At 50.3% G+C, this 24,914-nt stretch overlaps 2 protein-coding genes across 2 annotated transcripts; both read left to right on the top strand.

Moving 5' to 3' along the window:
* The first annotated feature begins 424 nt into the window (after nucleotides 1–424).
* KIF17 (kinesin family member 17) lies at nucleotides 425–19,278 on the top strand. Its single transcript, XM_082069848.1, has 14 exons — nucleotides 425–780; nucleotides 3,360–3,506; nucleotides 3,892–3,993; nucleotides 7,386–7,575; nucleotides 10,559–11,011; nucleotides 12,201–12,298; nucleotides 12,923–13,070; nucleotides 13,863–13,951; nucleotides 14,077–14,201; nucleotides 16,219–16,450; nucleotides 17,262–17,520; nucleotides 17,746–17,810; nucleotides 17,928–18,048; nucleotides 19,156–19,278. The coding sequence occupies exons 1-14, from the start codon at nucleotides 556–558 to the stop codon at nucleotides 19,254–19,256; spliced, it is 2,355 nt and encodes a 784-aa protein (XP_081925974.1). The 5' UTR covers nucleotides 425–555; the 3' UTR covers nucleotides 19,257–19,278.
* DDOST (dolichyl-diphosphooligosaccharide--protein glycosyltransferase non-catalytic subunit) lies at nucleotides 19,267–24,587 on the top strand. The gene is made up of 11 exons (XM_082069769.1): nucleotides 19,267–19,437; nucleotides 20,180–20,290; nucleotides 20,564–20,650; nucleotides 20,999–21,102; nucleotides 21,591–21,685; nucleotides 22,454–22,547; nucleotides 22,960–23,108; nucleotides 23,394–23,541; nucleotides 23,640–23,760; nucleotides 23,904–24,010; nucleotides 24,140–24,587. Exons 1-11 carry the CDS (start codon nucleotides 19,302–19,304, stop codon nucleotides 24,287–24,289), a joined length of 1,302 nt encoding a protein of 433 aa, XP_081925895.1. The 5' UTR covers nucleotides 19,267–19,301; the 3' UTR covers nucleotides 24,290–24,587.
* The last annotated feature ends 327 nt before the right edge of the window (nucleotides 24,588–24,914 follow it).

The following is a 24,914-nucleotide window of genomic DNA, read 5'->3' on the forward strand; positions in this document are numbered from 1 at the left end:
GGCGCGAGGGGCGGGGCCTGGCCCAACGCTGCCCCGTCCCCATGGCAACCGCGTGGGGCCGCTGCGCGCGTGCGCGCTGTGTCGTTCGCCGCTTCCCGGAGCCCCCGGGTCCTTCTGACCCTGGGTCCCGCTGTCCCTCTCGGCTCCCGCTGACCCTCTCGGGTCCCGCTGACCCTCCCGGGTCCCTCCGCCGCCCCCGGCTCGCCTCGGGTGTCCCTCCGTTCCCTCGGGCTTGCCGGGCACCTGCAGGTTTACCTCAGGTTTTCCCTTTCCCAGGCTTCTCCCCGCTCCCCAAGTCACCTCAGGCTTTCCCGCCCTCAGGTTCCCCCCCACCTGCTCAAGTTCCCCCTCAGACTTGTTCCAACTCCTCCCTTTCCCTTCATCCCTCCCAAGCTTGTTCCTCCTTGTTTCCCCTTCTCCCCCAGCCATTTGCAGCCCCTCCATCCCTCCTCACACTGAGTTGCCGGGGGGCTCCTTCCCCTCAGTGTCCCCCCCTGGGGGTGCAGCCCCTGCTCCCCACAGCCCCACAGCCCCCTGCCCATCGAGCCGCACGCCATGGCCTGCGAGGCGGTGAAGGTGATCGTGCGCTGCCGGCCCATGAACGAGCGGGAGAAGGCGCTGGGCTGCCGGGCCGTGGTGAACACGGAGAGCGCGCGGGGCCGCTGCTCCATCCACAACCCCGCCGGGGAGCCCCCCAAGCTGTTCACCTTCGACGGGGCGTACGGCCAGGAGCACAGCACCGAGCAGATCTACAACGACATCGCCTACCCGCTGGTCGAGGTAGGTTGAGGTTGGATCTTGGGAGTAGTTTCTTCCCAGAAAGGGCTGTTGGGTATTGGGATCCTTTAAAAAGACACGCTGCTTAAAAACACGCGTTATGGGCTGAAGGCTGTGGAGCTGTGCTCCTTCATTGCACGTCACGAAGGATCAGGGGACAAAGAGCTTATTTTGTCCCAAAATTCACAGTCTGAACAATGAGCTGTCCCAAGCTCAGCTCGGTGCCTTGGGCTCCCCTTGGAAAAGAGAAGCTGGAGCGTCCAAACGTGACTCGTGGCATCGTGTGACCAGGAAGAGCCAAGTGCTGAGAGTCCTCAACTCCAAACACCACAGCACGCCAAGCAAAGCCCTCAAATGGAGCAGAGAAATCCATCACGTAGATTATTGATTATTTATTTTTAGATTTGTAGATTATCCATCATGTAGATTATTTTTATCTATGTTCTTAGGAAAGAGCTTGAGGTGCTGGAGCGAGTTGAGAGAAGGGAACGGAGCTGGTGAGGGGCTGGAGCACAAGTGTGATGGGAGCGGCTGAGGGACCTGGGGGGTTCAGCTGGAGAACAGGAGCTGAGGGGAGACCTTCTGATCTCTGAACTGCCTGAAAGGAGCTTGGAGCCAGGGGGGTCGGGCTCTGCTCCCCAGGAACAAGCGCCAGGAGCAGAGGAAACGGCCTCAAGCTGCACCAGGGGAGGTTGAGGTTGGATGTGGGAACAATTTCTTCCCCAAAGGGCTGTGGGGCATTGGAACAGGCTGCCCAGGGCAGTGCTGGAGTCACCATCCCTGGAGGGCTGGACAGACGGACATGAGGTTCTCAGGACATGGGGCAGGGACAGGGCTGGGTTATGGTTGGACTCGATCATCTTAAAGGTCTTTTCCAACCAAAACGATTCTGTGAGTGATGCCCAGAGGAAGGCTGATGTGGCCAACACACATCTCAGTGTAGGAAACCATTTACTGTGCCAATACAATAGGCCCAGGCAGGATCTCTCAGCAAAGCATATTTTATTAACGATTTTGCACGACCAGCTGTTCTACCTAAAGGTCGGCACATGCAATAGGGCTGAAAGGCCCTGCTTATATCCTCCCCAAATCCCAGTGACATATTCTGTCCCCTGTTACCCACTGGTTGGTACTTCAGGGTTTACAGACCACCCAACCCTGCCTCAATTTACCTCTCTCTTTCATCTAATTCTAACAGCTCCCTTCCCTTATTGGTTTATATAAAATATGGATTCCAGGCTCTTTGATTACCTTTCCCCCTAGCTTAACTTTTTAAATATGGTGATCAGTTTGCATTCCGTGATTGGTTCAGAGAGACTTTGTTTTACATTAAGGATTCATAGCCTGATGTCTCTCAGTCCTTCCCCCACACCACAACATTCTCCCTTCAACGGCTCCTTACGCTGGGACGTGGGCTTGGGAGTTTTCCATGGGTAGGTGATCCCTCTGTGGAACTGATTTATGGACAGAATCAGCTCATCTGCTGCTTCAAGAGGCTTTGCTGCAACTGAAGGTAAAACAACGTCCCAGTGACAGGCTGGGAAATTGGGAAGAAAACCAATATTTTCAGCAGCCAGCACCACACTGTGGGTAGAATTACATGTAATTGTTTTCAGGCCGGGGCTGTCAAACTCATTTTCACCAGGGGTGCATTGGCCTTGCAGTTGCCTTCAAAGGACCAAATGTAACTTTAGGACTATTTATACAGTCCTAAAATTGCATTTGTACAGTCCTAAAGTTACATTTTTATGGTCCTAAAATTATATCCGGCCCTTTGAAGGCAACTGCGAGGCCGATGTGGCCCCCCATGAAAATGAGTTTGCCGGCCCTGTTTTAATTGATTTAGGTGGATGTTTGTATGAAAGGTGAACTGCTCTGAGCAGGTGCTGGAGGTGGAAGCTGGGCAGAAGTTGCAGTGAGAAGTGATGCGAGGAGAAAAGGGACAAACAAGACTCCCGAGGGCTTTAGGGATGTTCTTTCAAGCAAGAAACTTTTAAGGAAGATGGGGAACCTCAGCCTGTTTTAAATAGCAAAATGAGAGGGGATATGTTTGTTGCCTGTTAACATGTCAGCGTGGTAAATGGGGTGAGAAGGGAACCAGTTCAGCAAAAAACCCAACCCAGAAGACCCAATATTGTTAGAAAAAGAAACAGGGATAAAATGGCTAGTGATAATTATAAGATGGATGTTCCTGACTGTGAGGACAACCGGGGTCTGAAACAATAGATTATTAGATTAATAAGTTATTTTTTATCACTTTATTTAAACCTTAAGAAAACCAATTATCTTCTGTTCCTACTGTACTTCCCTGAAATAGGAACAAGCAAAAGTGAGGGCTCTTTTCAGCCAGCTTTCCAAGAGAAAACTATTCTAAGCTACAGACCCTCCTTTTGGCCACCCTACAATCAATTAGCATTCGAGTCATTATTATACTCTGGTGTATGAAGATCAAGCCGTGTTTGATGTTTACTTCCAGCCCTTCCTTTAAAGCACCTTTCACGAGGTGAGGTTGAATCTGGACGATGTATTTCCAATTATACAAAGGATAATGGTGATTTTATTTGGTTTTCTTCCATTTTCAGGGTGTCACCGAGGGCTACAATGGCACCATATTTGCCTACGGCCAGACTGGCAGCGGGAAGTCGTTCACCATGCAGGGAATCGCGGATCCTTCTGCGCAGAGAGGCATCATCCCCAGGGCGTTTGAGCACATTTTTGAGAGTGTACAGGTAGGTGTGGAAGGACGTGAAAGAGATCCTGTTGTAAGACGGTTTGATATCGAGAAAGGTGATTTTTATGTTGTACCTCAAGAAGTAGGAGCGAGAATGGGACAGGTTTTTGGGGGTGCTGCTTCTCATTCGAAAGCCTATGGGTAGTCAGATGAACTTCACCCTCATCTCCGCTGACTTTATGGACTTGCATGTGAGATATTTAAGCACCAAAATTCCCTGTAGCAAGTGCGTTGAGTGGTCACACCTGGGAATGAAGTGCCAGGAGGGATTTGCTGAGGTGCTGAAGGGAGTGAGGCACCCAGCTGGCATTGGGATCTACGGGGGCTGCCCACTCACCTTCATTTTGAGAACCTCACCCCCAAATCGCTCCTGTTTTGTGCAGTGCGCTGAAAATGCCAAGTTCTTGCTGAGGGCTTCCTACCTGGAGATTTACAATGAAGACATACGGGACCTTCTAGGAGCCGATACCAAACAGAAGTTGGAGGTGAGGCGGAGTCAATGTGTTTTAACTAGGAAGTGCTTTAATTTGCTCAGATAAGCATTACCACGAATGCCTGGCAGAAGTGCAACAATGTGCTCTATCAGAAGCTGAATGCCAGAAGGTAAGATATAGTGATGAATATGGAAGCCAAGAGGAGGTTTTGAGGGACTTCAGTAAAAGTTTAGTGGCAGAAGGAACAGGATCCAGTCCCACGTGTCCTTGACAGTGGCCGGTAGCTCAGCAGAAGCCACGTGAAAATTGTTACAGGACAACAATGGAATAAAGTGTTTATGGGGCAATTTCTTCCTAATCCTTTTCATCTCATGGCTGTCTTGAAAGCAGGAGGATTCTGTGCCTTACAAATATTTAATCCGATCTAACACAGCTGTGGATGATCTCCTTATCTGCCTAAAACAAAAAAGGCTGATCCTTTTTTGAGCGGACGGAGCAGATATTACTCCCCATGGGAACACATGGGAAGTCGGGCAGTTTCCAGAAACTCAGGAGGGTGACGTTTCCTGAAATGCTAACCAGGGGGTTGATTTTGATTCAGTTTACTTCTTGGTGGTTTTGCAGATCTTTTTGCACGTACTCCTGGGGGAAGCTGCAAATCTCCCATCCTAATTTACTTCTCCGCAGGACTTTCCTGCTGATGAAAACCGAGGCAGCAGCACCATCTTCCGCACAGATGCACCGAAATGGTGACAGACCCAAACTGCCTGCTGGGGCAGATTGTTTCTAACAGGTTGCTGACTTTAAAAGAAGCAAAACCCTCTCGGCTTCACTTTCCAAACCGGAGAAGGGGACTCGCTTGCTGCAGTTTGTCCTTTGTTCCACATCAGCGGTGACACCGGTTTCCGTGGTAACCGCGGTTGGCACTGGGAGGGCAGGAATTTGGCAGAACAGTTTCCAGGGTAACACCATCACACCGGTGACAGCAGCTGCCTGTTGCTGCCTCCACCGAATAATTCAGGGAGACCGAAAGCCCGGGCTGACCCTCTGCTTTCTTCTGTGCCCCTCAGTTCTCCTCCAAAATCCCATTTCTGTTTTTTTGCCATTCAACATCAGTGCCTTTGGTGACTCTGAGGGCCACAATCGCCTCCTGGGGCAGGAAACCCTCCGATGAGCAGGTTTTACAGAGCTCCGCAAGGAAAATGACCCCATTGGTCTGTTGTGGAGTTAAACAGCCACGTCCTCGTTTAATTGTTCCCCAGAGACTCCACAGCACCTTCAAATACAGCCAGGCCATCCGTGGGTTCTCCTGTAGCACAGGCAAAAGTCACAGCGTGTGAACAGTCTGGATTCATCCTGGGCAGTCGCGGCTTTAGAACAAGGCTAAAATCCTGCCCAGTTTAGTGTTCAACCAGTTTTGCTCTGTTCTGTGCTCATGTTTCTACAGCAAACACTTTTACATTGCTTCTTGTGGCGTGTGCATCGCTGAAGTATCTAAGGATCTCCTTGGGAAGTCACACTGCAGTGTCTTTTGCTCTGTGACACCGAGTCGTGACAGGGAGATCTTGATATCCCAGCTGACACGACAGTTTTATGTTATGAACCCCGCAGATGTGGGGTGTAACGATGCCGTTGAAAATGAATTCAGCTCATTTCAAATTCCCAGTGCGAAGGGAGCATCAGAGGGGGCTGGTGTAGGAGGGTAGGGATCTCTCTTTTGCATTTTTTTATGTAGGTTTGATGGCTCACTCAAGATTTTGAATGTTTCAATTGTTTATTAGCATGTGCATGAAATTTTTCTTCTGCGTGATTGATAATTGCAGAAAAGATGCATTTAACACTGTCTCTATCCAGCTGCCTGAATAAGATTTTAGTGCATCTTGAAAATGAACTAATCTGGAGAAAAATTATTCCGCCTGTGCATGATGGGTGTGACTTCGGGAATTCTGTCAGTGACATCCAAACACCCTCTCAGAGCGGAGGGGGTTGGTAAAAAGCATCGATAAGAATATCCATGACTATTGAATCTGTGCTTTGATTTTAAAAAAGGTTCATGTGACTGAAGAGACACTGGAGCCTTTGCCATAATAGGTGAAAGATATTCCAGCTCTTTTTTTTTTAAGATGCAGCTTGATAATAGGGGAGGTAGAAGTGCAGGTTTCTCGTCTGAATCAATCAGCCAACTTTTACAGAATCCCAGAGTGTCAGGGGTTGAAGGGCCCTGGAAAGCTCATCCAGGTCAATCCCCCCATGGAGCAGGAACACCCAGATGAGGTTACACAGGAAGGTGTCCAGGCGGGTTGGAATGTCTGCAGAGAAGGAGACTCCACAACCCCCCGGGCAGCCTGGGCCAGGCTCTGCCACCCTCACCGGGAACAAGTTTCTTCTCAAATTCAAGTGGAACCTCCTGTGTTCCAGTTTGTACCCATTGCCCCTTGTCCTGTCACTGGTTGTCACCGAGACGAGCCTGGCTCCATCCTCCTGACACTCCCCCTTTCCATATTGATCCCCATGAATGAGTCCCCCCTCAGTGTCCTCTTGTCCAGCTCCAGAGCCCCAGCTCCCTCAGCCTTTCCTCACACGGGAGATGCTCCACTCCCTGCAGCATCTTGGTGGCTGCGCTGGACTCTCTCCAGCAGTTCCCTGTCCTGCTGGAACTGAGGGGCCACAACTGGACACAAGATTCCAGGTGTGGTCTCCCCAGGGCAGAGCAGAGGGGCAGGAGAACCTCTCTGACCTACTGACCCCCCCCTTCTAACCCACCCCAGGTCCCATTGGCTTCCTGGCCACAAGGGCCCAGTGCTGGCTCATGGTCACCCTGCTGTCCCCAGGACCCCCAGGTCCCTTTCCCCTTCGCTGCTCTCTAATAGGTCATTCCCCAACCTACACTGGAACCTGGGGTTGTTCCTGCCCAGATTCAAGACTCTACACTTGCCCTTGTTATATTTCATTAAATTTCTCCCTGCCCAGCTCTCCAGCCTGTCCAGGTCTCTGATGACAGCACAGCTTCCAGTGTCAGCCACTCCTCCCAGCTTGGTGTCATCAGCAAACTTGCTGACAGTCACTCTGTTCCCTTGTCCAAATCATCAATGAATATATGGAATAATACAGGCCCCAGCACAGCCCCCTGAGGCACTGCACTAGATCCAGGCCTCCAACTGGACTCCACCCCATTGACCACAACTCTCTGGCTTCTTCCCTTCAGCCAGTTCGTAGTCCACCTCACTACTATTTTAACTCAAATCCTTTTTGTCTGCAGAGCCACAAAGGTACTTCCCTGTTTTTGTGTGGTCTTATTCCTCCTTCAGAAACACTCCGGCTTTTTGGTGCTGCAATTTAACTTCTCCACATGCCAAACTTGTGTAGCCCTCAAGCTTCTGCATGGTTTCCTGCAGCCTCGGTGCGTCTCGTTCTAACCCGTTTTGCGTTGTCCCCGTTGGCAGCTGAAGGAGCACCCCGAAAAGGGGGTGTACGTGAAGGGGCTGTCCCTGCACACTGTGCACAGCGTGGGCCAGTGTGAGCGGCTCATGGAGACGGGCTGGAGAAACCGGGCAGTGGGTTCCACCCTCATGAACAAGGACTCGTCCCGCTCCCACTCCATCTTCACCGTCAACGTGGAGATCTGCACCGCAGGTAGGTCGCTGGACATCCTTCCTTAGGCCTGGGCCCAGCAGGACGCGGAATCCGTGGGGTCTGACCCATCACACCACAGCTAAACCTCGATCCTAAATGATTTTAGGGCCGGTAGAATCAGAATTGTGCCCTGACACGGACATTCTTCACATAGTGAAATGGCTGAGCGTTGTTTTTTTTCCCCTCAGTTCCCCCTTGGGAGAGAAATATCTTACACGCAAACTGGGAACATTTTTAATTCTCCTTCAATTCCTTTACCTTCTTCAACCTTTATTTCCAGCAACATTTATCTCACAGCCCATACAATGGCTTGGAGTTCACACATTGTACAACCCGGAGAAACTTAATTCATTATTTGTCTTGTCTGCCCTCCTTTACAACACCAGTCAGATCATTTCACCCAGCGATTCCTTTGCTGAGCTTCACCAGGGGACACATCCTTTAAGCAAACAGCTAATCTGGGCTTTAAGATGGAATAAAAGAATCCCTTAATGATATTTTAATGACTGATTTTCCTTTCTTGAATATCATGTTTCCACTGGCATTTCTTTAGCTGATAAAGCTGCATCGCTGGCTCTCAACACAGACGTTGAAAGGTTTTTATTTCTGGGACTAAGAAAGGAATGAGTCTCCTGTATTCTCTCTAGTCCTTGACCCGGGCGGAGGCTGCAAACAGCTTGGTTTCATTTTCTTCAGCTGTTTCAGTCATGGGGAAAGTTACACAAAATCTTCCTAACTTGTGGCTCCAGGTGTTGGTGACAACACCTCATTTTCCTCTGTCCAATATGGTGTGTTTGGGATTATTACAATTTCTCAATTAGCACAGAATGGTAATACTTGTATTAGGTGGGTCTGTAAAACCTCTTCTGTGTTCCAGATGGGTGTAGGGCTCTTCATCTGGCCTGCAACGTTGTCTCTGATTCAAAGCTTTGAAAACCCATCACGGGGAGCAGGATTGCAGGTGGGGAAACTTGCAGTTAAATGGAATATTTGGGGAGAAAGTTGAGGGTTCTGGCACAAGCCCCATAGCTGGATGTTCTACTGGAGTAATCATTAGTTGAAATAGTTAATGAAGTAGGTATTTATGTTGCCATCTTTAGGTGCAGCAGGAAGTTTAAACTCATTTTCCAGTTGAGCCTGTAGTAATTATAATTTATAAGGAGTTGATATTTTAAAAGATCTCTTTGCAATTCTGTGAAGTGACTCCTTAAAGTTACAGTTTAGATTCAGGAACAGGATTATGGCAAATCTCTGGCTGCAGATGCATGAAATGCGCAAGTTACCAGCAGTATTTTTACAGGGTTTAGAGTAACAGATGGATAATTCCTTTACATTGTGCTTAGGGATTGATTTGTTAATGCGAAGGATGTTGTAGATTTTGCTGGTGTTTGTGCCACCAGAACTGGCTGGAAAGACCTGGAGCAAAACATGTTTGCTCAGCAGCAAACGTTAAGTTCCCCAGTTAACAATCTGTTGCTCTAACAGGTGAAATATCTTGGGGAAACATTCTGATGGTTTGTTCATTTGTTTCCCTTTTAACTTTCGCCCATGCATCGTATTATTCATTGGTCATGCGTAGGTACTGTCCACAGCCATAAATCTTAACTTTTACTAAACTCAAGGCTAGGTTTTGTAGAAATCTGTCTGGAAAAGGGCGGACTCGGTTTAAACCTCGATGCTTCTGTGCTCGGAGCACTAAAGGAGCTCTTCCCTTGAACCTGGGTTGTAATCACGAGCGATAATTGAGACGTGGAGATCCAAAAATGCGGTCCAGTGTTTGGGGCAGTGCTGTGTGATTTGGGAGCATGTGTCCAACTCTTTGCTCTGCATGAGGCTGGGAAAGTCAAGCAGCCGGCGAAACCATGGGGTTCCTAAAGCAAATCGATGTGCTCTCTCGTAGTCACAGGGAATTTGTGTCATCACGTTAATTCGGCTCCAAAATGCAGGTCAGGAAGCAGATGTTACCTGCAAGGTGAGCTTCCGAGGAGCTGCTTTTAGCTTCAGCTCACATCTTCTCTTGCCTTAAAGCGCTGGGATGGGAACGGCACCATCTGGCTGGGTCTGACTCCTCGCTCACCGGGATCCGTCTCCTCACCCAGGTGGCTCAGGCTGAGCGTGGTCCTGATTTCTTGCAGCTTTCTTGTTTCTCGCCCGCGTTCCTTCATTTTCCTTTCTCCCTGAGAATGTCATGAGCTGAGGAGGAACAGATGCCGCCGAGCGTGCCTGTGTGCTGAGTCACGGCGCGGGTTTACAGCGATCTGGGCGAGAGGGGAGATCTTGAACGTTGCAGCTGGCTCGGGACAGAAAGCCAGCTGGTGGGCCTTGATGTGTCTGATAGAATGTGCTTTTTCTTTTGAAGCACAGCAAGGAAATTCTTGAAGACGTCCATTAATTAGAGTAGGCTGGATTTCGCTCTTGGGAAAATCTGTAGAGTGGGAGTTCATGGAAAAACTGTTTCCCGACGTCGTGTCCACTCCAGCCTTTCCCCAGCAGGCTGGAGAGGTGACGTTGCTGCCTGTCCGTGTCCCATTGGTGTTCAGGGAGCCTGTTCTTCCGCCTGTGCTCTCCAGCTACCCCTGCTCCGGTTTCTCTCCAGTTGTCAGACATTGTTTAACTTGGTGAAACAATCCGAGGAGGAAAAAAATGGTATAAACTCATGGTCTGACCTTGTTACTCGTGGAGGGCTTTGCCTAAATTCTAAACACTGTGGAAATACGTGGAGAGTGTGTCTGCAAGTGTGTGTTCAGAGCTCACTGAGAGAGTTAGAATGAGTATGAGTTCTCACCGTGCAGGACCTTGTTCAGGAAAGCACTAAAACATGTAGTTCTAAGATTAAGATATTTATTTACTTAAGGGAGTTGGGGCCCAAATGCAGACAAAGAACAGGGCTTGAACTGGAATGTAATGCCCACAGAGTCCTGTTTCTTGACTGTTAACATGCTTCCTCTTAAGCAGAGCCTAACCTGGAATTATTTGCTTGCAGACGAACGCGGGCAGGACCGCCTTAAGGCTGCAAAACTCAATTTAGTGGATCTGGCGGGAAGCGAGAGACAGTCCAAAACTGGAGCCACGGGGGAGCGGCTCAGAGAAGCCACCAAAATCAACCTCTCCCTCTCGGCTCTGGGCAACGTCATCTCGGCCCTGGTCGACGGCAGGTGCAAGCACATCCCCTACCGAGACTCCAAGCTGACCAGGCTGCTCCAAGACTCCCTCGGAGGAAACACCAAAACGCTGATGGTAGCGTGCTTGTCTCCGGCTGATAACAACTACGACGAAAGCCTCAGTACTTTGCGCTACGCCAATCGAGCGAAAAACATTAAGAACAAGCCCTGTGTCAATGAGGACCCCAAGGATGCTCTGCTGAGGGAGTATCAGGAGGAGATTAAGAAGCTGAAGGCCATTCTAGCTGGACAGATGAGCGCGAGTAGCTTGTCAGGTAGGACAGCCCTTAGTGGCTGCGGAGATGTTTTATCTTTGACAGGAAAAATAAGTTTTTACACATAAAATGCTCAATGGATTTCACTTCAACATGCCCCTCACCTGTTGGTGGAAGAGTTCTCCCATTCTGATAATGGACGTTTCCTTCACTGGTGCCAAATTGACCATATTCCATTGGTAAAGACCATCTCAGTTATGCAGTGGTTTCAGTAATGAAAAATTCTGTTAGAAAATGCTGATGTGATTAAAATATTCAGCTCTTCTTGGTCGTTCTGCTAGAATTTGGTCAGTCACAGAAGACAGGTTTCAGCTGGGAGAGCAAAAATGAGCTGTGAAAGAAATAATAATGTCAAATACCTTATTAAATACACATATTTTTTCAAAGTTAGCATTGCCCGCTGTTCTCTTGCCCTCTGAATTTTTGACACCACAAGACAAGTTTTGCCGTGCTGACGGCATTTCTTACAGAGGCAGCACTGTCCTCTCCTTGAAGATTCAGCCGACAACTCACTCTTTGCTATGAAACAGAAATAGCGAATGTGGGAAGCAAAGGGTAAGAACGGTCTTTAGGGACCCGCTTCACCTTTGCAGAATTAACCCCTAAAAACGGGCAACTTTCAGCAGAGGAATAAGGCCGTACGATTGTTTTGTTGTTGTTCCTCTCCTTTCTACCACTATCACAGAATCTACTGGGTTGGAAAAGACCTCAGAGATCATCCAGTCCAACCCTTGGTCCAACTCCAGTCCGTTTACTAGATCATGGCACTAAGTGCCATGGCCAATCTCAGTTTAAAAACCTCTAGGGATGGCGAGTCCAGCACCTCCCTGGGTGAAGAAAGGAGGTGATTTCCTTACACCTTCCATCTCCTTCCCAGTGCCTTTTATCTTCCAAATCTGTCAGCATAGCCCTGGAAACAAGTCTCCTGTTATTCTACCATGGAGATTAGATTTAGATTCGCTTTCCTACACCTGAAGCTTAAGCCTGTCCCCCTCTGCTCAGCACCGACTCCGCTCCCCACACCTATGGAGTCCCAGGCCAGTGGGCGTTTGGCAGCACAGATGCTGGCGTACGAGCGCGGTTTAAAGCCGTGTGAGGATTGCAATGTTCTTTGTTCTATTTCCAGGCATTCTACAGACAATCCTACCCGGTAACTGGGAGTGATTTTTATTTCTGCTTTGCTTTGTAGGGCTTCAGCCTGCTGAGGCTGCTCACCTGGAAGCGAAGCCGGTTCCCCTCCTCAAACCCCAGGTAGATCTTGAAGCAGAGAAGCAGCTGATCAGAGAAGTAAGTCAGGAGGGGACATCCCGGAGTGTCTTTGACTAAAGCTTGTGGGTTTTTACAATGATCGTTATAAATACGGTGTAAGGCTGTGTGGTTCAGCCTTTTCAGAACACCTTTCTTCCTATTTGTTGGTCCCTGAGCTTCTCCTGGGGGCAGAACGTGTTAATGGAGGCCTTATTTACAGTGCTGCTTTCAGCATTGTTCCCACCACTCTGGAGATGAATTGAAATGGGTTCCCAAGAATTATTGACGTACATATAACAAACAGAGGAAACTATGTGTGAAATTTAGATTCCGTCAGATGAGGGAAAAATGGGAGGAAAGTAGTAGGAACAGTACAAGGATGAAGATGAAGAGGGGATGTGGAGCCAGGAGGAAGAATGAGGAGCTGGCAGTGAGGACAAAGAGAGAGCAGCCAGAGGAAATAAAACTCTTGCTCTTTAAAAAGCTCCTTCCAGGGCACCACATCTGTCTCTAGGGCTAATGAGTCGCCTTCCATCGATACTGTGTGGACTTAAATCACAGAAAAAGTCACTGGTAAAGTTTTATTGGGGTGGACACAAGCTGAGAGCTCGTGTGCCGTGAGGAGCAGGGCTGTGGCGTCAGGCCGCCTGCTCTGCCTTTCAGGAGTACGAGGAGAGACTGGCCCAACTCAAGACCAGCTACGAAGCGGAGCAGGCGTCCCGTGCCCGCCTGGAGGAGAACATCAGCAGCCTGAGGAACCACTACGATCTCAAACTGGCTGCGCTCGAGGAGAACCTCAGGAAGGAAGCAGGTTTTGTCCTCTCCCCTGTTTCCCTGGTCCCTTTTCCCTGTCAGAACCCCCCTAAACCTTGACGTGACAAAATGTGATTTTTTTTTCCCACGTAGCTTTGATATTTTCTGACTTAAGGCAGCATTTCTTTTGAGCGGAGGCTTGAGCTGTAGCGATGCCTGGTCTTGGCAGGCGCTGCTCTGCCTTGCTGCCTTTGCACAACTCGCACGCCCGAGACGAGGGTGGCTGCGGCAATCTCTTCCATCGCGCACAAATGCGATGCAGCCCGTGCTCTCCCGGTGGATTATCAACCCCATCGCTTTGCTGGAGGGTGGATATTGCTCTTACATAACTATAAATCGCTGCCAGTTATCCTCTTCATTACCACTTTTCATTTATACTTCTGCAGTGCCTCAGAGCATGTTTTGCAATGTGCTTGTGCAGCACTTATCGCTCAGTATTAATTCTTGAAGCTATATTCTTCATTTTTGATGCTATCACTTTCTAAGGTGAGAGGTTCATTTTTCCCCCCACCGCTCTGATGTGCACATCTTCACCTCTGAAATAGATTATTTGTGTGGCAAACATGAGGACTTGGGCTCTCCCAACCCTGTAAAATCTGCATTCCTTCCCTGCTATGCCCTCTGTGTCTTTGATGGCTTTGACTGACCAGCCTAAATAACGGACCTTTTCCTTCCAGACACCTCGTTTTTAGCTTTTGGTGAAGACTTTGTGTGATGTTTCCACAGATTTATGCTCTAGTTCCGCAGAGCCAGTTACTGACATTGTGATATTTCCTATTTTACTCTTTAGCTGCCGTGAGGACTGAAACTACTTCTGAGCAGACACCTCTGCGTGAAGACCCTGTTGCCGCAGCAGATGAAGAACGAACGTCAACCCAGGTACTGTTCAAACTGCTTCTCCCTGGGTTGAATGAACCCGAGACGGTCGTGTCGTGCTTCATCTGTCCCAGAACTCACATTTTATCTCTTTGGAGCTGCAGCTTTTGGTTTCCTCTTGTCCTCAGGACCCAGCCGCACCTCAGACAGCGCAAAACGCTGGCGGGGTGAACAGGGGGAGCGCTGGCGCAGAGGTGGCTGTCACCGCCGAGGGGGCGTCCTTACCTGCAGACCAGCAGAAGGTGCTCGCCAGGTCAGTGACGACGCTGCTCCTGCCTCCTGGGCACTGCTCACAGCAAACCACCCTGTTCTTAGAGAATTGCAGGGTCATTTTGGTTAGAAAGGACCCTCATGATCATCAAGTCCAACTATTAACCTCACACTGTCACTAACTGATGTCCCTGAGAACCTCATCTCCGTCCGTTCAACCCTTTCAGGGATGGTGACTCCACCACTGCCCGGGGCAGCCTGTTCCAATGGCCTTTCTGGGCATTATTTTTCCTCATATCCAATCCTTCCATGATCTTACAACTGTCAAGCTTCAGCTGTGACTTCAGCACTGCACAAAACTAAGTACACGCGTATTCTTTGTCCCCAAATTAACTTTGTCCTGCTTGAGCAGATGAAGGGCACAGCTCACAGCTGTTTAATGACGCCAAGTGCCAGAATTATGAGAGAAAATCTGGCAGGGAAATCTCTCCCTTCTCTGGCTTGTTGCAGGTGTAATTATGAGGAGCTTATAGAGTTGGATCTGGTGGTCACTGACAAAGCTTAAGTCCAACTGCTTTTTCTCTTAAAAATGGGTTTTGAAGGGCACTTAAGCCATCTCACATCAGTACCAGTGAGGTAGCAGGTCTACCTGCTGCTTGTGGTGGAGGAGAGCGCGTCCTCCACGACTCTTCCTTCTCACTGAGGTCACTTTTGCCTCTATACTCACATATCCAACGATGTTTGTGAGATGTCGGGCAGAACTGGCAGCAAAATTTCCCAACAGTCACATTTTAGGGGCAGCATTAGACCCCAGGTTTTCTCCTGGGCGAGAGCCGTTGTGAGAGGATTCACTTAGTTCGAGTATGACACAGTGTATGGAAATAATATGGGGGTTTAGTGCTGTTTCAGAAATGTACACTTGAAGCAAATTCTGCTGATTTCTCTCTTTTAGTCCATTGCGTGGAATTATATTAAAATGAGAAATGCTCAACAGAAGCTGTATTGTGGATGATAGAGTTTGATTCTGAAAAATCTTGTCATTTTTTTAACCAGCCTTGTAGCTCTACTGTGAGCTCCTGTGGCGCTTGCTCGCTCTGTTGGGCCTCTCCCAACTAAAAAAGGAGCTTTTAAGAACCCTAGAATAGCAGAATCTGTAATTTGTGGGCAATTCTGTCTATTAACAGCAAGATCTCCAAAGAAACCATTCGTTTTGATGATATATCAAATCTTAATAGTCCTATGCAGCGTTCTTTCTTGTGACAAACCCCGAGTTCTCTGCAGATGAGGTGGGAGGGTTTGGTTCCGCGTGGGGATTTTCAAAGCCGCCTGTTAAAAGCTTTACGCATCAGGACGGCTGCGAGATCTCGGCTGCTCGCTCGGCAGAGCGAGGATTCAATCGCGCATTAAGCAAACGAAACCAAAGGCTGCTCGGCGAGTGCGGCGAAATAAAACAGTGGGTCATCTCTGGCGGAGGATGAGGTCTGAAGATAATTAAGAGGGCGTTATCAGCGAAGGTTTTATCAGCAGTGGGGTTTTCTCCGCTTTGAGGCAGCGCTGCCCAACCTGAGCTACCTGCTCTGCTGCCGACAAAGAGAACGGCTCTGGAGCGCGGCTGCGGCTTTATTTCCATGTCCTTTTTGCCCCCAAAAGGAAATTGTCCTGTGGTTTCCAGCCATCCTACTCCCATAGCCACCATTTAGAATATTTCTTTGCCTAATTTTGGCACCTCGTGTCTTTCAAAGCAAGAAGAATTCAAATAATATATTTAATGTATATTTCAACAAGAATTTAAATACGTATTCCACAAAACAGGGGTTTTAACAAGAATTCCGTGACTGTAGATATGGATGCGCTTTGTCTTGGGTCTGCAGGAATATTTATGATAGAAACTGTTAATAAAAGTGGAATTTGCTGGGATTACCCAGGGCAGCAAAGCTCACCAGAAATCGCTATTTTCTGCATCTTCCCAAATGTCACTCAGGTAATGACATGCGTCCTCCAAGCTTTACACAGATGGTTTTTCACCTTGCTGAGCTAAGAGAAGCATTTGCTTTTTCCAGGCTGCAGATGTTGGAGAGAGAGGTGGTAGGAGGGGAACAGGCTAAAAACAAGGACCTCAAAGAAAAGCAGAAACGCCGGAAGAAACACGCGGACGAGCGGAGGACGCAGCTGCTGGCCGCGCTGCAGCAGACGGACGAGGACGGCAGCGACTGGGTTCTGCTGAACGTCTACGACTCCATCCAGGAGGAGGTTCGAGCCAAGAGCAAACTCCTGGAGAAGATGCAGAACAAGGTGAGCAGCTGAAAATGGAGAGAACATCGCTCTCCTCCTCTGCGGTTTGTTTAGAATGTGACTTTGTCTGCGGCAAATATTTTACACCTGTGCCTGCGTTGGTACCTTGTAAAGCTTTTTGTGTGTATTTTGATGAAATATCGGGTGCAGCAGCCCTCAGGGAGGGGAATTAAGTTGTTTAGACACCAAACCTTGCCTGTTTTAAAGGCCGATCTCCTGGAGGATGATGTGGACATGACTCCCTCTACTGCTCTCCACGACCTATTGCACAGCTCCCCCCTAACACACCTGCGCTCCTGGAAGAAATTACACCCTGAAAAGCTTTCTGGGGGGGGAAAGAAAGAAAAGAAAATAAAAGCAATGCTCTTAAATTGTAGGTAAAATGAGTTTTGTTCTGGTGAGGCAGAATCAGAGCAGCTTCTAAATAATGTGTGTGTGTTTGCAGTCCTAAATCTGCACGTTAAGAACTTGGTTTATTTCTGTATTTTAGTTATCAAATAAATGTTTCACCTTTGTCATCGACATTAGGAACTCCCAAGGGTTTGTTAGCACGGGACTCAGACCACACCAGTAACAGTAACTTAAGGTCTGTTTGAAGATGTGGCGCTTTGGCAAAATGCGCGAAATCTTTCATTAAAACAGATGTGCAATAATCTCTCCACACAAATCCGATCCTAATTCTTAATTATAAATTAGAAATCCTCCCAAACACTGAAGGTTTTATCTTCCCACCTGTGCCTGACAAATCCCCAACAACCGCTGCTCTCTCTCCTTTCTAATCCCAACCATTTATTCCGGTTTTATGTCCCAGCTCCGAGCTGCCGAGACTGAGATCAAAGATCTGCAGTCGGAATTTGAGCTGGAAAAAATCGATTATCTCGGCACCATCCGCCGGCTGGAGCGAGACCTGATGCTCTTCCAGCAGCTGCTGGACCGCGTGCAGACCCTGGTCCGCCGTGACTGCAATTACAGCAACCTGGAGAAAATCAGGCGTGAATCCGTCTGGGACGACGAAACCGGCTGCTGGAAAATTCCAGAGCCCGTCATTCAAAAAACCCGCCTGCCCGCAGGTGAGAGGAGCGTCGCGACGGTGCGGCCGGGGCGGCACATCACGTTGGGACTTGGCTCGCTTGTAAAATCTGCCACAGACAAAGAGGTTGTCTAGAAAGTTTGAATAATAATATCACCTAATGCAAAGGGCGGTCAGGATCCTTCAGGAGTCCTGAGGTTGGGGACTGGGCAGTGTTAATTGTTTTAGAGATAACGACCCTTTTACACGTCTCTTGTCACAGCAGTTCCAGCCCTGCCGCAGCCCAGACCTGCCCAACTGAGCCCCACAGGTGACAGCGGAGAGCTCTCGGTAGGGTGCATTTCTCCCCCCTTTTTATGGTATTTTACCAATTTTGCCTTATTTTGAAGCCATAACCCGAGGGCTAGCGCGGAGTCCAGTGCTGCTGATGGTGTTTTCCCCTTCCAGCCCGAGGAGGACCGCTACAAACTGGTGCTGAACCGCAGCGACAGCGAGACCATCGCCAACAGCTATTTCCGATCACGGAGAACCAGCCGCATCCTGCACCAGGACCCGAACTCGGACCCAGGTAAGAGCCCTTTTCCCACACATCACCCACGGTCACCGGCATTTTCCTCATTGTTTTTTTTTGGGGAAAGCTCTTGGGCAATCCAGAATGACAGAATCATTTTGGTTGAAAAGCCCCTCACGATCATCCAGTCCAACCGTTCCCCACTCCTGTCCCTGCTCCATGTCCTGAGAACCTCATGTCCGTCTGTCCAACCCCTGCAGGGATGGTGACTCCAGCACTGCCCTGGGCAGCCTGTTCCAATGCCCCACAGCCCTTTGGGGAAGAAATTGTTCCTAAATCCAACCTCAACCTCCCCTGGTGCAACTTGAGGCCGTTTCCTCTGCTCCTGGCGCTTGTTCCTGGGGAGCAGAGCCCGACCCCCCTGGCTCCAAGCTCCTTTCAGGCAGTTCAGAGATCAGAAGGTCTCCCCTCAGCTCCTGTTCTCCAGCTGAACCCCCCAGGTCCCTCAGCCGCTCCAGCACACTTGTGCTCCAGCCCCTCACCAGCTCCGTTCCCTTCTCTCCACTCGCTCCAGCACCTCAAGCTTTTTCTTGGCATGAAGGGCCCAAAACTGCCCCCAGGGTTTGAGGTTTGGCCTCACTGTGCCCCGGTCACCGTGCCGGTCCTGCTGGCCACACCAGCGCTGTCACAAGCCAGGCCGTGGTGGCCCAGCCCGGCTCACCCCCCACACCCAGCAAGGATTTTTCGCCCCTTTTTGCCGGTTTTCCCACCCGTCTCCTCCCGCAGCTCCCCCCGGGCTGGACCGGGCTCCCAGCGGCGGCCCCGCCGCCCCCCGGCCGTTCCGCCTGCAGGCCCTGGCCCTGCCCGACGCCACCACCAAGCGCAACAAGAGCAAAAGCGGCTCCAAAAGCCGCCACCACTGAGGCGACGCAGGAAGCCGCCAAATCTCGCTGGTTTTGCACCAAAACGCTCTCGCCTCCGCATCGTAGGGCGGGACAGAGGGAGATTTCGCTGTCACTGTTCTGTCGCGCCCTGCACCCCCCAACTCGCTGCAATAAACCAGACTGACTCCGCCATTTCGAGGTGTTTTACTGAGAACCCGCCTCCTCCCGCTCGGTACTGACCCCGCCTTTCCGCCGCCATTTTTCCCGCCCCGTCCCTCAGCGGGGCTACGGTGGCCGCGCGGGGGTCACACAGCTGATTGGCCAGCGGCGAGGAGCTGTCTGTCGGTGATTGGGTGGTGTGGGCGCGGCGCCTGGCTCTGATTGGCTGTCCGGGCGCTGCTGGGAGGGCTCGGCGCCGGCAGCACGATGGCGGCGTTCGCGCTGCGGCTGTGGGGGCTCCTGGCGGTGCTGGCGGCGGCCGAGGGGGGACCCCGCACCCTGGTGCTGCTGGAGAACGGCAACCTGCGGGACACGCACTCGCTCTTCTTCCGCAGCCTGGCGGGTAGGGCTCGGGGAGGCTCCTGGGACACCGCGCTGGCTTGAGGGAGGGGATGTGGGGGGCGGTTGGGGTCCCCCGCTTGGGCTGAGGGAGAAGATTTGGTTTGGGGGGGTGAGGGGGTGTTTGGGTTCCCCTGGTTAGGCTGAGGAAGACGATTTGGGTCTTTTGGTGCTGAGGGGATGGGGCTGGTGTCCCTTGGTTGGGCTGAGGGAGGAGATTTGGGTTCCAATGAGTTGTTTGGGGTCCCCTGGCCAGCCTGAGGGAAAGATTTGGCTCCTTTAGTGCTGAGGAGGGTTTTTGGGGTCCCCTGGTCAGGCTGATGAGGCAGATCGGGATCCCCTGGGGGTGAGGGGAGTGTTTTGGGTCTCCTGGTGAGGCTGAGAGAGGAGATTTTGGGTCCTTTAGGTGCTGAGGCGGAGCGGTTGGGGTCCCTTGGTTGGGCTAAGGGAGGAGATTGGGGTTCCCTCGGGTTGAGGGGGTTGTTTGGGGTCCCCTGGCCAGGCAGGAAATTGGGGTGTTTTCCCAACTGTGCCTGTGTTTTGGGTCCCCTGCAGTGTTATTCTCCACCTCACGGGTGTCAACAGGACATCTTTGCAACAAAAAGGCTCTTCAGGGGCACATAAAACCAAACTAAGCCCCAATGCTCCTATGCCATTTTTTCTAAATTCCGCTATTTCTTGGGGAAATACAAAATGTCTTGATTTTGTGAAATGCTAAAGTTGTCGATTCCACCTCGTGGATGCAGACAGGGGCTTCGATCTGACGTTCCGGACGGCGGATGATGCGAGTCTGTCCCTGATCAAATATGGAGAATTTCTGTATGACAACCTGATCATTTTCTCACCATCCATAGAAGGTAAATACAGGAGAGCAAAACTCAAGTGCTCTTAGAGCTTGGTCATATTTTTGGAAGTGGGATTTCTGGTTGTTTTGTGAATTTTAATTAAATCTTGTGCTTTAGATGTTATTCTTTGTGTTTTGTACCTGGCAGCAAACTGCGGATGCTTTCAGGCCTTTAACAATGGTTCTTTCAGCCACAATAAAAGCAATTTGGTGTTTTGTCATGGTTTAATTCTGCCACGGTATTATTTCAGTGAACTAGTGATGAATTTGTGGCGTGTGCTTTCAGATTTTGGTGGGAACATCAACGTGGAGACCATCACCGCCTTCATCGATGGTGGTGGGAGCGTCCTCGTGGCCGCCAGCTCGGACATTGGTAAGTACAAACGCTCATCAAAGCAAATTAATGCATTTCAGCAGCTTCTTGTAACAAGTACCTGCATTGCTGATGCTCTGCCGTGAGCAAAGGGTTTATTCATCCTTCCCTGAGCTGCAACAAAAATGGTGAGAAAACACAGTTTCTTGTGAACCTCAAGGCTTGTGCTGTGAGGAAATGGGTGAATAATGGCCTTTGTTAACATTTGGAGTGGGAATTTAGATGAGGGAGGTTGTGTGGCTCCCTGGGGTTTGTCTCGTAGAGGGTGAACGTGTGACTCTGAGCTAAATTTCCTTTTTATTTCGAGTGCCGCAACAAGCGTAACGGAGAATCCGTTTGTCCTTCCAGGCGACCCGCTGCGAGAGCTGGGCAGCGAGTGCGGGATCGAGTTTGACGAGGAAAGGACAGCTGTGATCGACCATCACAACTACGATATATCCGACCCTGGCCAGGTGAGCACATCGGGGGGAATTTCACAGCCTCAGACACCGAGTGTGACGCTTCGGGTGTGGAAAGGGGGATTTTCACGCCCAGAGATCCGTATGGAAATGTATGCATTGCTGCGATTTTTTTTCCCCCTTGTGTCGTCTGGTAATTTAAAATTAAAACCTATATTCAAGTCTGAACTTTATATATCCTGCTAGTTTTTTAATTTAAATTGAACTGAGCAGTATATGGATATTGCCTTAGTTTGACCATCAAAGTTGTTAAATATAGCAAAGTAAAATACTGTAGGTATTGCTGTCTTTATCAAAAGGTCTTTTCCATTTCATTAAATATTAGTATTAATTAAATTTGATCATTCTATAATACATAAACAAAAAAGGCTGCTTTTCTGCTTTTTCATTGGATTGTAACGCTCATCCTGCTCGATTTTGTAAAAACAAAGATATATTTCAAATAACACCACGGTCACGCCGCTCTGTCTCCTTTCTCCCAGCACACGCTCATCGTTGCCGACACCGAAAATCTCCTGAAGGCCCCCACCATCGTGGGGAGAGCGGCGCTGAACCCCATCCTCTTCCGAGGGGTCGGGTAAGCCAAGGTGTGGGAGGGAGGCGAGGGGCTTGTGGTGGGGGAGCGGAGCAGCAGTACCCGTGTTGCCGTAGCGTTTGCTCTTCACACGAGGAATCTCTCTGGATTTTGGGGAACAATAAAAGGAAAATCTCTAAAGGAGCTTATTTGTTGACTTAGGAATGGTTTTTTTAATTGAAATAAGTGAGGCTTGTTGGTATATTTGAAGGAAATATTTGGTTTGAAAGGTGAAGGGGCTGGAGCACAAGTGTGATGGGAGCGGCTGAGGGACCTGGGGGGTTCAGCTGGAGAACAGGAGCTGAGGGGAGACCTTCTGATCTCTGAACTGCCTGAAAGGAGCTTGGAGCCAGGGGGGTCGGGCTCTGCTCCCCAGGAACAAGCGCCAGGAGCAGAGGAAACGGCCTCAAGTTGCGCCAGGGGAGGTTGAGGTTGGATGTGGGAACAATTTGTTCCCCAAAGGGCTGTGGGGCATTGGAACAGGCTGCCCAGGGCAGTGCTGGAGTCACCATCCCTGGAGGGTTGGACAGACGGACATGAGGTTCTCAGGACATGGGGCAGGGACAGGGCTAGGGGAACACTTGGACTTGGTGATTTTTGAGGGGCTTTTTCAACCAAAATGATTCTGTGATTCTGGATTTCTTGGTGTGTGCAGTTGTTTCACCACCTCCAAAGGGTGAGGTGGTCCACGTGGTTGAGTTGGCGGCTGCGTGTCTCTCGGGGTGTGGGGATCCGGGGGTCTCTGAGGCTCATGGTGCCTCTCCCTGCCAGGATGGTGGCTGATCCCGACAACCCGCTGGTGCTGGACATCCTGACCGGCTCCTCCACCTCTTACTCCTTCTTCCCAGACAAGCCCATAACCCAGGTACTCTCCCTTCTTTCTTCTCCTCTGTTGGGTTATACTTCTACAATTAAATCCCACAAATATCAGCAAATTGGGGAAAAAAGCTGAAGTGTTTCATCTCCTGATTGATTTTTGAAAGCGTCAGGCTGCCATTTGCTTTCCAACTTTGTCCTGGGAACCTTCGTCTTTGCTTTTTGTTGGTGTGAAAGTGTCCAGCATGAGGGAAACTTTGCGAGAAGGGGCAGCCCAGAGCAGAACGTGTCTCCTGGCCTCCTCCCAGTCCTGGGAATCCTATTACTGGTTTTTCTGAATTCCTTGGTTTCTACTTCGTTACGGGATGCACGACCTACAGACTGTTCCACCCCGCAGCAAACCGGAGATTAATTCTCCTTTCATCATCCATAAACGCTTTTCTAACTGCTTTCCTTTTCAGTACCCGCATGCGGTCGGGAAGAACACCCTCCTGATCGCCGGCCTCCAAGCCCGCAACAACGCCCGCGTTGTTTTCAGCGGCTCCTTGGATTTCTTTAGCGACGCTTTCTTCAATTCCGCCGTGCAGAAGGCTGCCCCTGGCTCCAAGAGGTACCGTGGCTTCCTGGCGTCCCCGCCGGGGAATATTTGGTGAAGAAAGTCATGGGAAACAGCCAGAAAATATTTACGTGATGGGAAAAGAGCAGAAAGCTTGAATTAAATTGTGGGTGATGTGCTTGTTCAACGTCGTGGACCAAAGCGCTTTGGGAATGAATTCCATCCTCTGACCCTGGGGAGCTTTTTCTTGCTTTCATGTCTGTTATAGGTTTGGTTTTTGGCACGCATTGGATTTTTTGGCGTGCCTGCTTTGCTTTCTTCACCTTCCTTCCTCCGCAGGTACTCGCAGACGGGGAATTACGAGCTGGCCGTCGCCTTGTCCCGCTGGGTGTTCAAGGAGGAGGGAGTGCTGCGCGTGGGGGCCGTGTCCCACCACCGCGTGGGGGAACTCGCGCCTCCCAACGCCTACACCGTCACCGACCTCGTGGTGAGGACCAGCAATTGGGGAGAATTCGCACTGGGGACAGGTCAGGGTTCGTTTTCAGGCCTGGCTCGTTAACTTGACGCATCGTGGGTTCGTTCCAGGAGTACAGCATCGTCATCGAAAAGCTTTCTGACGGCAAGTGGGTCCCGTTCGACGGCGATGACATTCAGCTGGAGTTCGTCCGCATCGACCCCTTCGTGCGCACCTTCCTGAAGCGGAACGGTGGGTCCCCCCGCTCGGGGCCATTTTTTGTGGGTTCCCCCACTTTGGGGCTGTTTTTTGGTGTGTTTTCCCCCCTTGGGGCCATTTTCGCTGCTTGTTTTCTGCAGCTTCTCCGCTCAATGTCACCTCCGTCTCTTTCTCAGGCGGCAAATACAGCGTGAGGTTCAAGCTGCCGGATGTCTACGGGGTGTTTCAGTTCAAGGTGGATTATAACCGCCTGGGTTACACCCACCTCTACTCCTCCACCCAGGTGAGCGCAGGGGAAATTAATTGCATGATGGGAATTAATTGCATGGGGGGGAATTAATCGCGCGGGGGGAGTTAACTCGTAGGGGTGGCCGGGCTGCCAGACTGACAGGGACACTCCGTCCCCTCCCAGGTGTCCGTCCGTCCCCTCCAGCACACCCAGTACGAACGTTTCATCCCCTCGGCGTACCCCTACTACGCCGGCGCCTTCTCCATGATGGTTGGACTCTTCATGTTCAGCATCGTCTTCCTGCACATGAAAGAGAAGGAAAAGTCCGATTGAGAGAGAAATTCCTCCCAGGAGAAGAAAAGCCTTTTCCGCAGGGACGCTGGTGTGCGAGGCGGGAGGACTGGTAGGTGCCGGACACGCTGTGGTTTTGCGTTTGTTCTCTTTATTTTCACACACGAGGTGGATTAATAGGAGGGAAAATGAAATTTTGAGAGGAAAATCTGTCACCGAAGCATCTGCAGACACGGGATCGTGTCGTTCTGTGACGTTCTGTGACGAGATCTCGCCCCGACGCGGGAATGATGTTGATTTGAGATTAAGACCCTTCTCAAAATAAAGTCTTACTCCTCTCGCCCTGGGTTGAAGTGAATTTACCACGTGGCGTCTTTGGCTGCATCCCCAGATCTATGGCTGGCATTTGGGGAGCGTGTCACCCGCAGCAGTTTGGGGTGTTTTGGGGGTGAACAGCCGCATGGTGCCAAGGCTGGAGGGCACTGAAAGGGGGAGCCTGGAGCACCCCAGAAAGCACGCTGAGGGGTCTGGGGTGTCCCCAGAGGCACACTGAGGAACACTGGGCACCCCAAAAGCCAAGCTGTGCCCCGAAAAGCAACCAGGTGGGTTCAGGGACACCCTGACAACACCCCAAAATGCACCGGAGGGGTCTGGGGAGGAAGAGGCA

The sequence above is a fragment of the Streptopelia decaocto genome (assembly GCF_964273445.1).
Source record: "Streptopelia decaocto genome assembly, chromosome: 20".
NCBI lineage: Eukaryota > Metazoa > Chordata > Aves > Columbiformes > Columbidae > Streptopelia > Streptopelia decaocto.